This window comes from Oncorhynchus kisutch, linkage group LG11, assembly GCF_002021735.2.
Source record: "Oncorhynchus kisutch isolate 150728-3 linkage group LG11, Okis_V2, whole genome shotgun sequence".
Classification (NCBI taxonomy): domain Eukaryota; kingdom Metazoa; phylum Chordata; class Actinopteri; order Salmoniformes; family Salmonidae; genus Oncorhynchus; species Oncorhynchus kisutch.
In genome coordinates, this window is record NC_034184.2 from 18,085,455 (window position 1) to 18,103,432 (window position 17,978).

General features: G+C 44.2%; 1 protein-coding gene across 2 annotated transcripts in view; it reads left to right on the top strand.

Moving 5' to 3' along the window:
- The window catches only part of cep131 (centrosomal protein 131), a 42,938-nt gene extending 25,208 nt beyond the window's left edge, over window positions 1-17,730 (top strand). For both annotated transcript variants that reach the window (XM_020495558.2, XM_020495559.2), the window contains 9 exons: window positions 195-396; window positions 5,468-5,575; window positions 6,171-6,288; window positions 8,097-8,171; window positions 10,135-10,277; window positions 10,836-11,013; window positions 13,219-13,415; window positions 13,736-13,796; window positions 14,044-17,730. In XM_020495558.2, coding sequence (XP_020351147.1) covers window positions 195-396; window positions 5,468-5,575; window positions 6,171-6,288; window positions 8,097-8,171; window positions 10,135-10,277; window positions 10,836-11,013; window positions 13,219-13,415; window positions 13,736-13,796; window positions 14,044-14,115 — 1,154 coding nt within the window. In that variant the 3' untranslated portion in view covers window positions 14,116-17,730. The remainder of the gene's footprint in view (window positions 1-194; window positions 397-5,467; window positions 5,576-6,170; window positions 6,289-8,096; window positions 8,172-10,134; window positions 10,278-10,835; window positions 11,014-13,218; window positions 13,416-13,735; window positions 13,797-14,043) is intronic.
- The last annotated feature ends 248 nt before the right edge of the window (window positions 17,731-17,978 follow it).

A 17,978-nucleotide genomic window follows, 5' to 3' on the forward strand; every position in this document is an offset into this window, starting at 1 on the left:
CTAGGGTCAACTTAATTTCACTTCTGAGAAGTACATGCATAGAGCTCAAATGTTTATCTCTTCACAATTACAATAATTGCTTTGTTTGCAGTGTAACAATTCTGCTGTGACTATTTCTGTGTTAACCGATGTTTCTCTTTCTCTCCTCTCTCTTGTACTTTTCGTTCTTGTTCTTCCTCTTCGCTTTGTGCCAGGTCTGGAGCCAGAGATCCAGAAGCTGATCTGTAAACACAAGCAAGAGCTGAAAAAGCTGCGGGTCCTTCATGAGGCTGAGCTGCTGCAGGCAGATGAGAGGGCAGCCCAACGCTATGTTGGCCAGACTGAAGAGCTACGACAACAGCTGGAGAGAGACCGGGACGAGCAGTGTCAGAGAGAGCGGGAACTGGCCAAGCAGAGGTTTGTATGCACACCATATATGCACGCACGTGAGCTCACACACATTCACACTACGATAACACTGGCAGTTTAAAGGCAAGACATGAAACCCCAAATAATGGACAGGAAGTAGGTTTATAAGTAATGTATCACCAAACCTCCCATATAGATACTTAACCAATGTGGTTGTCTTTCAGAAGCTGAATTCATTAGAGTACGTGTGGTGGAGAGATGTCTTTCTTTGTGAGCGCCCGCATGCAGCCTGTGTGGGAGCTCGTTGTACAGATGGTCTTATTTCCACCAGTCTGTTCTTTCCCACATGTCCTAGTGTCATTTTGTGGAGCTGCTGTGTGGTGTGGTCACACTGCCTGCTCTGTAGTGATAAGAGTGAAGGACTGGATAACAATGAAAGCGCCAGGAAGGCCATGCTTGCGTCCTAAATGGCACCCTATATAGTGCACTCCTTCTGACCTAATCAAAAGTAGTGCGGAATAGGGAATAGCCATTTGGGATGTAGGCCAGTGACTGACCCCATTTTCAAATCAGGTAACCCCATCAGGAAACCCCACAAACCTAACCATTAGAAAACTTAAATTCGATTTAAATAAGCCTTAGGTAGCAAATTAGCAACAAAATTAGACACGATCATTGACCTTCATACAAAAATTCCTCACTTCGTAGACAGATTTGTCACTTCCTCACGCTTTACCGTTTCCTCTCTGCCGCCATTCCACCCATTATAACATCATTGACCTGAATGGGGACACCCGTTTTATTCATTATTTCTATCGCTGTCAGGAGGAGAGGTGAAAATGTGTATTTTAATGGTTATTATGTTGACTGTGGTCATTTGGCTGGTCAATTACCGCCATCCAAAATTCCATGACCGTCACAACCCAATTGGAGCGTATCATTGGTTAAAGTTCCCCTCCAGAGGATGTTGCTGCCACTATTTTGACCTAATTCCTGCCCTAGTGCGGAAATGCTTGTTTAGTTCCACCCGCCGAACTATTATGTATGGCTCCTTAAAAATATTGATTAATATGACATGCACATCTCCAACTTCCTCCATGTGCGCAGCCCACACTTTCTCTTGCACAGCGCACACTCCGCAATTTGTAAACAAACCAAACGCCAAGGTCAGGGTAGTTTAGCTAATCAATACGGAGCACAGCACATTTAATGGTAGCTAGGACAAGTCAAAGGACAATCCACTCTCCCGCCATCTTTTTGCAAAGGAATTGAATGATCAAAGATTAATACAGAATTTACTGGAGTTTTACCGGCGACGCTAGATGCTAGCTAACCTATTCTCTTGACCAATAAAGCTAGCTAGCCAGGTAGCAAGCTACCGGTAACTTAACCACTGTGAATAATTGGTTCCAAAGTTGTTTCAAGCGCAAAAGTACCTTTAACTATGCTAGCTACAATTCAACTGTTTCTCAGATAAACTAATTATCTGAAAACGGTGCAGTTGCGTTAGTACTGGTAAAGGAGTGATTTACTCACTGAGCTATATATGAACTTTGCTACTTCATATGAGTTAGCTTCACCGTACAGTTACCTATACTATAGCTAGCTAGCTTGTTAGTGTCCCATAGGACTACACTTACTGCTACTGTAGCACTGCCGTGTTGCACCTGTGTTGACATTTCACCTATCCATGTCTTCATCCACTTTTGATGTCACTAGCTAGCTATCCAGCTAATGTTAGCTAGGTGATGCTAGCCATAAAGATAGCTCCTAATAAGTTGTTTGGATAATGTGTGCCTTGCCAGGCTGCTTACTATAGCCAAATGATTGACAGTAGCTCATAAGAAAAAGAATAATATTAGCTTTTTTCTTATTCACCGTTTTACCGCCAGGCTATCCACCATCTCGATCTAAGTGTATTAGACAGAAGTAATCCGTAGCAACAGGAATTTGTCTACATACCTACATGTTTTGTAAGTGGTTCCAAATGATTTAAAACCAGCCCTCGCAAGACACGTATAGTCAGATCAAAATGTATGTCATTTTATCAGACGCAGAAAACAAAATGTATTTCCCATCAAGCCCAAATATATCATACTTCGACTAAAATCAGCCAGCGACTGATGTGGTGTACTCCTCAATGCCATCGGAAGAATCCCGGAACATATTCCAGTCTGTGCTTAAATATCACATTGAATATGACATTTACATAAGTATTCAGACCCTTTACTCAGTACTTTGTTGAAGCACCTTTGGCAGCGATTATAGCATTGAGTCTTCTTGGGTATGATGCTACAAGCTTGGCATACCTGTATTTTGGGAGTTTCTCCCATTCTTCTCTGCAGATCCTCTCAAGCTCTGTCAGGTTGGATGGGGAGTGCGTCTGCACAGCTATTTTCAGGTCTCTCCAGAGATGTACGATCGTGTTCAAATCCGGGCTCTGGCTGGGCTACTCAAGGACATTCAGACACTTGTACCGAAGCCACTCCTGCGTTGTCTTGGCTGTGTGCTTAGGGTTGTTGTCCTGTTGGAAGGTGAACCTTTGCCCCAGTCTGAGGTCCTGAGTGCTCTGGAGCATGAAGGATATTTGCTCTGTTCGGCAGGGTAGCCTAGTGGTTAGAGCGTTGGACTAGTAATCGGAAGGTTGCAAGTTCAACCCCCGAGCTGACAAGGTACAAATCTGTCGTTCTGCCCCTGAACAGGCAGTTAACCCACTGTTCCTAGGCCGTCATTGAAAATAAGAATTTGTTCTTAGTTAAATAAAGGTAAAATTAAATTTCCTTTGATCCTGACTAGTCTCCCAGTCTCTGCCACTGAAAAACATCCCCACAGGATGATGCTGCCACCACCATGCTTCAGCGTAGGGTGGTGCCAGGTATCCTCCAGACGTGACGCCTGGCATTCAGGCCAAAGAGTTACATCTTGACAGAGAATCTTGTTTCTCATGGTCAGAGTCCTTTCTTTAGGTGCCGTTTGGCAAACTCCAAGCGGGCTGTCATGTGCCTTTTACTGAGGAGTGGCTTCCATCTGGTCACTCTACCATAAAGGCCCTATTTGAGTAGTGCTGCAGAGATGGTTGTCCTTCTGGAAGGTTCTCCCATCTCCACAGAGGAACTCCGGAGCTCGGTCAGAGTGACCATTGGGTTCTTGGTCACCTCCCTGACCAATGCCCTTCTCCCCGATTTGACCGGTTTGTCCGGGCGGTCAGCTCTAGGAATACTCTTGGTGGTTCCAAACTTCTTCTATTTAAGAATGATGGAGGCCACTGTGTTCTTGGGGACCTTCAATGCTGTAGAAATGTTGTGTTACCCTTCCCCAGATCTGTGCCTCGACACAATCCTATCTCATAGCTCATGGCTTGGTTTTTGCTCTGACATGTACTGTCAACTGTGGGACCTTATATAGACAGATGTGTGCCTTTTCCAAATCATGTCCAAATAATTGAATTTACCACAGGTGGACTCCAATCAAGTTGTAGAAACATCTCAGGGATGATCAATGGGAACAGGATGCACCTGAGCTCTATTTCGAGTCTCAAAGCAAAGGGTTTGAATAAGTACCACACCCGTTCTGCCAGTCACATTCTGTTAAATGTCCCCAATGCACACACATCCCTGGGTCGCTCCTCTTTTCAGTTCGCTGCAGTCAGAGATGGGAACGAGCTGCAACAAACACTCAAACTGGACAGTTTTTTTTGTTCTCTTCAATTTCGTGGTATCCAATTGTTAGTAGTTACTGTCTTGCCTCATCGCTACAACTCCCGTACGGGCTCGGGAGAGACAAAGGTCGAGAGCCATGCGTCCTCCGAAACACAACCCAACCAAGCCACACTGCTTCTTAACACAGCGCGCATCCAACCCGGAAGCCAGCCGCACCAATGTGTCAGAGGAAACACCGTACACCTAGCGACCTTGTCAGCGTGCACTGCCACCGGCCCGCCACAGGAGTCGCTAGTGCGCGATGAGACAAGGATATCCCTACAGGCCAAACCCTCCCTAACCCGGACGATGCTAGGCCAATTGTGCGTCACCCCATGGACCTCCCGGTCATTGCCGGCTGTGACAGAGCCTGGGCTCGAACCCAGAGTCTCTGGTGGCAAAGCTAGCACTGTGCCACACGGGAGGCCCCCAAACTGGACAGTTTCATTCAAAGACTCAGACACTTTTACTGACAGTTGTGGCTGCTTCGCGTGATGTATTGTTGTCTCTACCTTTGTGCCTTTGTGCTGTTGTCTGTGCCCAATAATGTTTGTACCATGTTTTGTGCTGCTCCCATGTGGTGGTGCCACCATGCTGTGTTGCCATGTGTTGCTGCCATGCCATGTTGTCTTAGGTCTCTCTTTTATGTTTGTGTTGTGGTGTCTCTCTTGGCATGATCTATCTCTGTGTTGTCCTATATATAAAAAAAAAAATCCTAGCTCCCGTCCCCGCATTAGGCCTTTTGCCATTTGGTAGGCTGTCATTGTAACTAAGAATTTGTTCTTAATTAAAATGCCTATATTTGTATGGCATGTTCAATGGAAACTAAGTTTCAAAACTCAGATGCGTTTCGGCAACATTGCCTTCATCAGGGAGGTCCCTTTCGAAGGCCATTTAGCCGAAACGCGTCAGAGTTTTTAAACTTTGTTTCCATTGAACATGCCATACAAATATAGGCATTTTAATTAATTATATGAAGTGCCTTGGCCCTCCTTTCTTTTTGATGGCAAATTTCCCCCTTTTACCAAAGAGCACCTATCTTCCAAACTCTACTATTGTGTACCTCAGCAGCGCTTCAATTCCTCATCTAATTTTTTCTACAAGAATTTGTTCTTAACTGATGTGCATAGTTAAATAAAATAAAAAGTCAAGGAGTCTGAATACTTTCCAAATGCACTGTATGTGTATTCCTGTCGGTTTTGAGAAGCAGAGGGTTAGGGTTAGAGATGTCTTTGTATGTTTATTGGACAGAGAGATAGTGGTGATAGGATGTAGTGTGTGCTGTATTGGTGTATTAGCAGTGGGATGGATTCTAACCCATGCTGTAGCTGTATAGTGCACCAGAGGCAGCAGCCTAGACCGCTAGAGTAGACCAACCTAGGCCACAGGGTTACAGATGTTTTGCGTGTGTTCCCGCTCAGGTTTGAGAAGCAGCTAGCGGAGGAGGAGATGTCTTTACAGCAGCAGAGGAGGAGACTCTACAAGGAGGTGTCTGAGGAGAAGGAAAGACTCAACCAGCTGGCCGCCAGGTGATGTCAAAGGTCATATAGATAAGATAGAGGCTGACACCCAATGTTGTCATCTCTATATGTCTAGACCTAACACTTAGTTCGCTGGGGACACTGGTGTGTACAATTAAACTGATGACATGGCCTAGATTTGACTTTACTGTACAGCATCTAGTACATTAGAATCATACAGTACTTAGGCTAATCATACAATACTTATCATGTGATGATTGTGTGTAGAATGTAATCTAAAAAATTCCAGATCTTAAATCTTGTGTAATTCCGCCAAATGCTCGATTTAGGTTCTGGGGCAGATTTATGAGAAACGATACTACCGAAGTCTCCACCGCCCCCTAAATGGAAAGTATGGGACAAACTCAAAAGATGGGAACACCTACTAAATTGTGATTTGTCCAAATGATCAGTGACAAACATCTACGTACCGAGACAAAGTTCCTCGTTAGTCGACACATTCTGTTGACAGACGCTACGATACCATCCTATGTTATCTGTCCACGAGAGATTACTAGTAATGTAATGCCTACTATTTGATGTGTGCAAGTCAAGTATCAGTGGAGCATCTCTAAAGTTAAGGTCCTCTATCACTGCCCTGCAGGCAGCGTGCTGAGCTGGAGGACCTGAGGAAGCAACTGGAGGATAACAGCTCCCTGGCAGGGAGAGCTCTGAGAGAAGAGCTGGAGAAGAGCAGGGAGGAGCAGGAGAGGAGGCACCAGGTAATGGACAGTACCTGTCCCTACCACAATAATAATATAAATTATTATACAACAGGTGGTTTGTAATTCCCATTGTTCGAGCCTATCCTGCCCATTTATATACAAGACAACATACACAGAGTCAGTACAGTGATAAAAAGTGCCGTTGTTACCTAGCAATGCACTACTACAACTACTACTATTTTTACAGATCCACTGCCCAGCCATGCAATTTATAAACTTGATCTCGACTGTAAAAAGCATTAGACATTATTTCCGACATTTGCTACATTGTTGGAATATTGAATTTCGATCTCTACTGTGTCCTATAGTAATGAGCGAGTTGGGACAAGACAGACAGGCAGCTTTTCTCAGCCAGTCGAAATCACGACTTTTATAGATCTACTGTATGCATACAATACCAGTCAAAAGTTTGGACACACCTACTCATTCAAGGGTTTTTCTTTATTTTTTTACTATTTTCTACATTGTAGAAGAATAGTGAAGACATCAACAGGATCAAATAACACATATGGAATCATGTAGGAAGCAAAAAAGTGTTAAACAAATCAAAATATATTTGAGTTTCTTCAAAGTAGCCACCCTTTGCCTTAATGACAGCTTTGCAAACTCTTGGCATTATCTCAACCAGCTTCATCTGGAATGCTTTTCCAACCGTCTTGAAGGAGTTCCCACATTCTGAGCAATTGTTGGCTGCTTTTCCTTCACTCTGCAGTCCAACTCATCCCAAACTCTCTCAATTAGGTTGAGGTCAGGTGATTGTGGACACCAGATCATCTGATGCAGCACTCCATCACTCTCCTTGTTGGTCAAATAGCCCTTACACAGCCTGGAGGAGTGTTGGGTCATTGTCCTGTTGAAAAACAAATGATAGTCCCACTAAGCGCAAACCAGATGGGATGCCGTATCGCTGCAGAATGCTGTGGTAGCCATGCTGGTTAAGTGTGCCTTGAATTTTAAATAAATCACACAGTGTCACCAGCAAAGCACCATCACACCACCTCCTCCATGCTTCACGGTGGGAACCACACATGCGGAGATCACCCGTTCACCTACTAATTCGACCATGAAGGCCTGATTCACGCAGTCTCCTCTGAACAGTTCATGTTGAGATGTCTGTTACTTGAACTCTGAAGCATTTATTTGGGCTGCAATTTCTGAGCCTGGTAACTCTCAAATTAACTTATGCTCTGCAGCAGAGGTAACTCTGGGTCTTCCATGTCCTCATGTCCTAATGAGAGCCAGTTTCATCATAGCGCTTGATGGTTTTTGCGATTGCACTTTAAGAAAGTTCTCCATAGCAACCATTTTTGTTTGCCATAGTAACCTGCAAAGTTCTGGAACTATTAACCAGTGCTTGGTTTTGTTTTGCTTTACATGCAATTGGCACTAACGACCAGAGAACGCCTAAAATTCCATTTGACAACCAGTGTTGGTGAATGTAGCGTCATGGTTTGGGAAAGAATCTTGCTTTTTAATGTTTGTAACCTGTTGTATAAAATCATTGACCACCTCACAGCCATGATACAAATGTCAAAACACATGGCCTCTTGTATTTTTGCTGAAATTATGCCATTTAGCAGATGCTTTTATCCAAAACGATTTACAGCCGTGCAGTGCATGTTTTTCTTTTTTGTACAGCTGGTCACAGTGGGAATCAAACCAACAATCTTGGCTTTGCAAGCGCCATGCTTTTCCAACTGAGCTACAAAGGACCATAGAGACTGGCCTACAGACACTCTGACTGGCTAACACTGGTTGTGTTTTGTTGTCTAGTCTGGTAGTAACTTTGCTCCTTGTCTGTCTAGGTGGAGTTAAAAGCCCTCAGAGAACGCCTGGAGATTGAGAAACAGACCTGGGAGGAGAACTATATGAAGAAGGAGGTGTGTGTGCATGCATGAACACTTTGTCCATGTCTGAGTGTTTGTCCCCTCTCCCTCCCTGCTTGCTTGTTAAGCACTCTAGCTAAATGCACTCCCTCTCTCCTAGCACTGCTATGGTGCAGTGTGGCAGACCACTACACACTCAGGTACTACATTGGCCAACTTGGCCACTGTCCTAACAGCCCACGCTGTCAAACCCAGGTTATGTCCATAGTGGCGGTCATGAAATTTTGGCAGCCGGTGATTGTCAAACAAATAACTGCCGGTCTAACGGTAATTGGCCATTAATTAACATAAACACATTTAGCATCTCCTGGCTTACTTGCATAGCCTACAAACTACTGATGCAGACATCTACGTTTTAGTCTTAATCCATCACAATAAATCCATTATTTATTTTAGACATGTCTAAAGAATGAAGAAAATGTAGTCTGTTTCAGAAGTACACAATAGCATACTCTGAGTTGTCCTTATGTTAGGCCCTGATCTGGCTATGCCATATGGCTGTGTGCTACACTAGTTCATAGCAGACAAGATTTGCTTAGAATTCCATGGCAATATGTTATAGTGTGAACAATACAATTGAACATAGCTGAATAAAATAGAAAGGATATTTTCTCCAAACAATTTGAGGGAGTGAGCACATGCGGCTATTCTGTGTTTAGCAGCTAACAAAGGAACAGGTACTCCTATTTGCTTAATTTACCGTTTATAATGATACAAAAATGTGATACAAAAGTTGGGCTATACGTTTACATTTTTTTATACTTTCTAAGGCTGCATGATGCGACTCTTATGATTTGAAAAAAGTTGCGTGAAAGGCATGAGCTCTGCTTTGATTTTCGCAGGCTGTACACACTTCATCAGTCACTCATTCACAATTTGACAAGCACTTGATAATGCCTTATATTTGCCATGGTAAATTCATCATTCACAAGTGATATTATATTGTCACCCATCAGACTATTCTTGATTTAGTCTTGTCTTTGCATGTACTAAATAATATATGTGTGACATTTGTTTTGATTTAGAATGGACCATTATCATGCACCTGTAAGAAATGGGAGGAAAAAATACATGTAATCTATGCACTTAAAAAGCAACTGGAGAATGCTTTTCCCGTGGTTCATTTTCATGCCATCCTATTGTCAAGAGAAGCAATGTGCTTAACATTAGGAACGTTGAGAAATAAATATAATTGGCCTAGCCTATAGAAAGCTGATGGAATCCTGTTATTTTTAATAGAGACAATCACTCTGTTTTCTGACGCAATTGCATAGCCTATAGAAATGTTGCGCAACATGAGCTCATGGGCTTTCAAGACATTTGCATTGATATCAGAGTGATTAGAGGGACAATACAGTGCTGAGTACCAGGCAGTTAGCAAGTTTAGTAGGCATCTAATGACCAGTAGCAGCATCAGAGTTTGGAGCCTAATTACCATGACTAAACGGTCACGTTTCTGCTGCTTCCCTCACTCGGATTGGGCCAGGTCTGGATCTGACCAGGTCTATATGCAACGGGTCTAGTTGTCTTTGGGTCTGACCCATAGCGGGTCTCTGTATTTAAAACATGTATTTCTGCTAATCTGGTCCTTTCAAGAAGGCCTCTAGCAACCACCCTCACACACAGGTTTTTTCCATGGGCCTTTTTAATGGGGGATTTTTCATTGTGTTTGGGAGTTGGTAGTTCTCTGAGCCATCTGCCCCCACCCACTTCCTCTTTCCCCCCTTAAATGTCATGTGAATACTAAGACCCACAGGGCAAAGGCCATATGGAGACGGGCAGGAAGGAAGGTTCACAGCAGCAGTCAGAGAAACTAATGTTCACAAAGTCATAACAATCCCAGTTTCACAATGACCTGCACATGCACTGTTGCTGTTGTGCCAGTGGTTTGTCTGTATTCTGGCATAGGGGTTTACCGTGTGTGTGTGTGTGTGTGTGTGTGCGCGCATGCGCGCAGGAAGCATGGTTGTTGAGTCGGGAGCGCGAGCTGAAGGAGGAAGTACGTCGGGGGCGGGACAAAGAGATCGAGCTGGCCATTCAGAGGCTGGAGGAGGAGACGAGCGGGGCCCGCGACGAATGTGACCGGGCCGCTGACAATCGGTTAGTCATCTCACCATTAAATGTGACGTTTCCGTGTGTGTCCATGTCTGTGTGTTTGCAAGTGCTGCAAGGATTGTGTATAAATATGCATATGGATGAACATACTACATGCTAAGCATGTCTACATGTTGATATTTTTATTTTATTTAATATTTAACCTATATTTAACTAGGTAAGTCAGTTAAGAACAAATTCTTATTTACAATGATGGCCTACCCAGGCCAAACCCTAACCCAGACGACCCTGGGCCAATTATGCGCCACCCTATGGGACTCCCAATCACGGGTGGTTGTGATACAGCCTGAAATCGAACCAGGGTCTGTAGTGACACCTCTAGCGCTGAGATGCTGTGCCTTAGATCACTGCGCCACTCGGGAGTCCTGATATACAGTGTTGATAGACGGTCTAGATGCTGATCTTGGGTCAGATTTGCAATTCCCCTACTAATGGTTAAGGTTAGGATTGTCGGAGGGAAAGCTGATCCTAGATCTGTACCTAGGGGAAACTTCACCTTGGAGCTTGATATACTGTTTCTGACTATCTGTGTGTCTCTCTCAGTGTGAAGCGTGTGCGGGAGAAATACGAGGTGGAGCTGAAAGAGTTGGAGCGCTCTGAGAGGTCTGCCTTGGAAAAACAGCAGGAGATGAAGAAGAGACAGAGTGAGATGGAGGGAGAGCTGATCACACTACAGGGCCATCTCAGACAGAGAGAGCAGGAGATCGAAGACATCACACAGGTACAGACACCAGCAGACCTTGTTCCAATAGTTTGAAAACTCAGCCGTCCTTCCTTCCTCCCCTCCTTGGTTGGCCCTTTTTTATGCTGAAAGCTTGTTGGTGCATATGGCTGGGTAAATACATGTTGGTGCATATGGCTGGGTAAATACATGTTGGTGCATATGGCTGGGTAAATACATGTTGGTGCATATGGCTGGGTAAATACATGTTGGTGCATATGGCTGGGTAAATACATGTTGGTGCCTATGGCTGGGTAAATACATGTTGGTGCATATGGCTGGGTAAATAGATGTTGGTGCATATGGCTGGGTAAATACATGTTGGTGCATATGGCTGGGTAAATACATGTTGGCGCCTATGGCTGGGTAAATACATGTTGGCGCCTATGGCTGGGTAAATACATGTTGGTGCCTATGGCTAGGTAAATACATGTTGGTGCCTATGGCTGGGTAAATACATGTTGGTGCCTATGGCTGGGTAAATACATGTTGGTCCAAGCCTGTAGGGTGACATACAGTGGGGCAAAAAAGTATTTAGTCAGCCACCAATTGTGCAAGTTCTCCCACTTAAAAAGATGAGAGGCCTGTAATTTTCATCATGGGTACACTTCAACTATGACAGACAAAATGAGAGAAAAAAAATCCGGACAATCACATTGTAGGATTTTTTATGAATTTATTTGCAAATTATGGTGGAAAATAAGTATTTGGTCACCTACAAACAAGCAAGATTTCTGGCTCTCACAGACCTGTAACTTCTTCTTTAAGAGGCTCCTCTGTCCTCCACTCGTTACCTGTATTAATGGCACCTGTTTGAACTTGTTATCAGTATAAAAGACACCTGTCCACAACCTCAAACAGCCACACTCCAAACTCCACTATGGCCAAGACCAAAGAGCTGTCAAAGGACACCTTGAAACAAAATTGTAGATCTGCACCAGGCTGGGAAGACTGAATCTGCAATAGGTAAGCAGCTTGGTTTGAGGAAATCAACTGTGGGAGCAATTATTAGGAAATGGAAGACATACAAGACCACTGATAATCTCCCTCGATCTGGGGCTCCACACAAGATCTCACCCCGTGGGGTCAAAATGATCACAAGAACGGTGAGCAAAAATCCCAGAACCACATGGAGGGACCTAGTGAATGACCTGCAGAGAGCTGGGACCAAAGTAACAAAGCCTACCATCAGTAACACACTACGTCGCCAGGGACTCAAATCCTGCACTTCCAGACGTGTCCCCCTGCTTAAGCCAGTACATGTCCAGGCCCGTCTGAAGTTTGCTAGAGAGCATTTGGATGATCCAGAAGAAGATTGGGAGAATGTCATATGGTCAGATGAAACCAAAATATAACTTTTTGGTAGAAACTCAAGTCGTTGTGTTTGGAGGACAAAGAATGCTGAGTTGCATCCAAAGAACACCATACCTACTGTGAAGCATGGGGGTGGAAACATCATGCTTTGGGGCTGGTTTTCTGCAAAGGGACCAGGACTTACTGATCCGTGTAAAGGAAAGAATGAATGGGGCCATGTATCGTGAGATTTTGAGTGAAAACCTCCTTCCATCAGCAAGGGCATTGAAGATGAAACGTGGCTGGGTCTTTCAGTATGACAATGATCCCAAACACACCGCCCGGGCAACGATGGAGTGGCTTCGTAAGAAGCATTTCAAGGTCCTGGAGTGGCCTAGCCAGTCTCCAGATCTCAACCCCATAGAAAATCTTTGCAGGGAGTTGAAAGTCCATGTTGCCCACAACAGCCCCAAAACATCACTGCTCTAGAGGAGTTCTGCATGGAGGAATGGGCAAAAATACCAGCAACAGTGTGTGAAAACCTTGTGAAGACTTACAGAAAACGTTTGACCTCTGTCATTGCCAACAAAGGGTATATAACAAAGTATTAAGACACTTTTGTTATTGACCAAATACTTATTTTCCACCATTAATTTGCAAATAAATTCATAAAAAATCCTACAATGTGATTTTCTCATTTTGTCTGTCATAGTTGAAGTGTACCTATGATAAATTACAGGCCTCTCCCATCTTTTTAAGTGGGAGAACTTGCACAATTGGTGGCTGACTAAATACTTTTTTGCCCCACTGTATCTAGGTAAATGATGCCCATGTAAACCATTTCTCACCCCTAACCCTCTATCCTGTATCCCTCTCCCCTGTCTCTCTCCTCTCTTTCTCTCTCCTCTCCAGATCCGTGACAAGCTGTCTGAGGAGCGTCGCAGCCTGGCAGAGGTTATCAGGCAGGAGTTTGCTGAAAGACTCATTGTGACGGAGGATGAGAACAGAAGGATGAAGACCGAGACATCAGAGGTCAGGGCCAGGCTAAGGCTGGAGGTCGAGAGGGTCACCAGGGAGAAGGAGGAGGAGCTGGCAGAGGTCCACCAACGGTGAGGATGGAGGGAGGGGAAGAAAAGAGAGGGAGAGGAGATTGTGTGACAGGGTATTATAGCCAGTTCTCACTTGGAAAAGACCTCAATGGGACTAACTGTGGGAATGTCAATTTAATCACCAGTGTTTAGACTGTTCTAGAATAGCTGGGCTCAGACTGTTGTCTATGTTACCTGTATAATGGGACAGTGATTGTTGGTAGTGTAGGATGTAAATTAAAATTACATTTGAAATAACAGCGAAAGGAGAAAGTAATCTCAAAACCAAACAAATGTTATTTTTCCTTATTTTTCTTTGTCACATTTTCTTATTATGGCAGGGTGAAGTCAGCCATCTTGAAAAAGGAAGAGACTGTGGCTAGCCTTAGGAAGCAGCATGAGGTGAGTCCTAGTCTGAGTCCCAAAGATCACCCTTTACAGTGCACTACTTTTGACCAGAGCCAATAGGGCTCCGGTCAAAAGTAGTGCACGATATAGGGATTAACTCACCATTTGGGACGTAGAGAGACAGTGTGTTTCTGAGAGGGGTTTTACACTAAGTAAACATTGGAGAGGATAGAAAGGAACTGAGATGGAACGTGAGAGATGATTGATAGCTGTGTTAATCCCCGCTGTTCTCCTCTCATAGGCTGCTCTGAAGAGGGCAGACCATCTGGAGGCCCTATTGGAACAGCAGAGGAAGCAGCTGCTCGAGAAGTGACTGACAGGGGGGCAGGACTTGAACATCACCATCTCCACCTCCTCTGCCTCTCTCTTCCCCTCATCACTCCTTCATCTGTTCTGTCACTTGGGGCCCCACTTTTCCCTCAGTTTTTTCTTTGGTCTGGTGGATGTGTTTCTGATGGACTAGAGTGAGAGAAACAGAGAACTTGAGCCTGCCTGACTGTATCTCCGCAGACTTCTTGATAAAGACCCAGATATTAGAGACCGAGCCTGGCCTCTCCCAAGCAGGCCGAATACGGTCAGGGAAACGGGCTGGAGAGGATACCGTCTGCTGTTTTAAGAGCCTCTCACGCTGGAGGAGCCACAGACGAGGCGTGCTGTGATCTTTAACTGCCCAGTGGACTCCTGGAAGGACTGAACCATACTCTACCTATAAGGCTTATAGACTAGGGGGCAGTGATTGTTTACAGTACAGAGGCTCAAACAGTAAAGCAGTGAATGAACAGAACCATTCTGTCCCCGTAGGGGCCATGAACCGGGAGGTATGTGTTCTTTAACTGCCCAGTGAACTCCTGGATGGACTGAACCATTCTCTGGAACCACCTCTGGAATGTTGATGAATTGTGAACCCCCCCCTAAAATCTGAAGGAGTGGGAGAGCTCATTCCCCACAGAGCAGAGACTAGGTGGCTGCCACATAGAAGAGAACTGTTCCAGATGTTCTAAGCCAGCCCAGGCCTGCTCTATGACAGTGTGAAGTTTCCCAGCAGGCAGAGAGAGGTGGAGGGGGCTAGGTGGTCTTTCTGAGAAGGAGGGAAGGGAATCGGCACCCCAGCACCACCCTCTTCCCCTGCTGAGGTCCTGCAGTTAGTTATTCAGACACGTCAGTACAGAGTGCTGTTGAATGAAGCTGGGGCTCGAGGTTGCTCGGCATTGCCTTTTGTGTACGAGTTACAGATGTCTTTTGTCCCAGTGCCCCTCTGGGCTAGTGCCAATTACAGGATCTGCTGCCTTGGCTTGGTGCAACCCCCCCTTCCCACACACTCACAATCACACCCTTTGCCCCTGCCCCCCTGGCAGTCACAAGCCTAGTTTAGCTCTGACAGGCAGAATTGTTATGAATGTCTTCATCCAAGTCAAATCTAACAATGAGTCTAGAAATAATACAAACCTTGGTGTTGACAAGTTGTATAGTGTGCTAGGATGTCAATAGAAGGAAAGAGTGAGGGATGGGTGTGGGATGCAGAAAGAATAGACAGATATGAGACAGTGAGTAATGATGCTCTGATAGTGTATTTAATCTTATTGAGAGTCATGGTTGTGGTGTGGGTTTTGAAAGCGAGACAGAACGAGAGAGAAGGAGAGGGCGATGAAGGAATGTGCATAGGAAGTGTTTATCGGATTAGGAAAGCTGAGACTAGGACTGACTGGGGTATGGGGGGCACAACACAAGCCTAGTGGTTTCGTGTGACCAGAGACCCAAACCTAAAAGCCCCATGACCCTGGTGGGTCTGATAGGATGATAGTCTGGGGGCTGCACTGTGACAAAAATACATGTAACTCTCACTGAAAGGGTCCAACACTGGGCCCCTCCACTTAACAGAAGTAAAGTAGCCCCTAAACATCCAGGGGAAGGAACTATCAAACTGGTTAATGAGATTTTCAGAAGCCGTCTAGGTACTTCCTAGTTTTGCATGTCTCTCTTTTATCTTGTATGTTGTTTTTATTTATATATATATATACTTGTGCTTTTTATTTGTTTACCCCTTAAAAAGTTTAATGTTTTGTATGTCCCACTCAGAAACTAGAAACTGTTTTTGTTATTCATTTTCAGTCTGAAACAGTGTACTTCTGGGTAACTTCATATCCTGAATGGAAAGAGGGCCGAGGGGGGTTGTGAAGCCTGGAATGCGACCCAAATGGCACTCTAGTCTAAAGTAGTGCACTATATAGGGAATTGTATCCCAAATGGCACCCTATCTTGGTGCTTCAGTGAGAAGCAAACCCACCAGGAAGTATAGTAAACCTTGTATTTAGGTGAAAAAGAATGTGACAGGTGTTATCCTGTGTGGTTGTGCTCAGTCGGCCCTCTTATCTGAATCTATTTCAGATATGTTATTTTTTTTTCATATTTATTTACTATTCTCTTTAAATGTATTTTACCGTCTGATCTGATGCTCTCGTAACTGGCTCCCGGTGTGTTTATCCTTTACATACAAGTGCTATGCACAAAGTGATGGGTTTTTACTGAAGTCTAATTTTCATTAAGTCTCCCATTAACATCAATGCATGACTAAGTTGAAGTTTGAAGTTAATGATTACAATGCAAGCAGCCCTATTCCAAGATGGTGCTTGTGTACCTTTTCGTTCACAGAAACACTACACATCCACGCCCAGTCTGAGCTGTACAGTTAGTGATGCTCCATGGTGCCATTTTATTTAGGATGGTATGTGTTTAGTATGTCAGGTTTTGCTGATGGGAAATCTAGAAGATTTTGTGTCAAACGCCAATGTTACGGCTTCCTTCTAGTTCTCCTTTTTAGCCTTGTCTTCTTGGCTTTTCAGTTGGTGGAGGTCTGACAGTGAAGGCTCAACAATGGAAGCGCTGTCTCTCGTCATCCTATTGAGTGGAGGCGGGCAACTTCCAAAAATTCCCAAATATTCCCAAACTTCGGACACAAAATTCCACTCTTCTAATCAATATCACAGAAGCATTTAAATGGCAAGGCTTTGAATGGCAGTTGAGTCACCATGTGTTTCTCTCATCTTTAACTTCATTAGTTATTAGTCATTGGCTACATCCTAAATGGCACCCTATTCTCTACTTTTGACCAGTAGTGCACTATATTGGGGATGTACATATTTCTGTAGCCATGGTGGATATTACAGGGTTTGCATGTGGAATTGGCTCCCTATTCCAAATATACTACACTACTTTTGACCAGGGACCATTGGACTCAAAACTAGTGCTTTACATAGGAAATAGGGTCCCGGGTACAGCCTTGATCCCTACCATTCCTCAGACAGTTGGCACTGCGTCCAGGGTTGTTGGCCTCTTTGCCCAGAAGGGTAGCAGCATGACTGGCATGCCAGTCCCAAACGTGCAAATGAGTCCTGCCTTTGTGTGTGTTTCACTTTGGCCTGGGATGACCTCCGTGAAACACACACTCGCTCTTACTTGTACCCTTCATTTGTGTTGAATTTGAAATCTGACTTTCTTCACAAACCACTCCAGCTGTCTTTGATTGTATTATTTGTGTTCAGTTTTTGATATATTGTCATTTTAATTCTTACTTGTAGCTCCTGGTCTGAATCTTAACTTGGCTCTACTTTAGTTGTTGTAGTTTAGTTGCATTGTTATTCATGGTGATGGTTTGAAACTGTGTGGGGGGTGGGGGACTGTTGACTGATCCTCAGTAAAAAGAGAATAAAGAAGAAAAGCCTATTTGGAAGAGTCCCAGAGTCTCTCGTCTTTATAGTCGCTGTGGGAAACAAACAATTGCTCTCTTGTTTCGTCTCTCCGAGACGATAACATTTCCTCAACCAATCAAATGCCATTACGTGACCTTTGGAATTGTGCCGTGTGTTTTGATTAACTGGAATTTCTGTTATTTTTGTGGTGAATAAATCCAATTTACATGCCTAAAATGTTATTCATGATTTACTGTATTGTATGTTTGTTGAGAACCGTCATTAAGGAATTGATTTCTTACACTAGTGTCTGGAGTGGAGAGGTCAAAACACACCTAAGGGTTGTCATTTCCATACATCTGGAAAGATGTCTGTAGCTGACCAGACTGTACTGACCCACTTTCCTTCCACTTCTTTGCCCTCTCACTCCTGACTACTAAAGCAACCGGTGGTGCGTGTCGAAATGCATCTGCTTTCTGTAGGTTTTCTC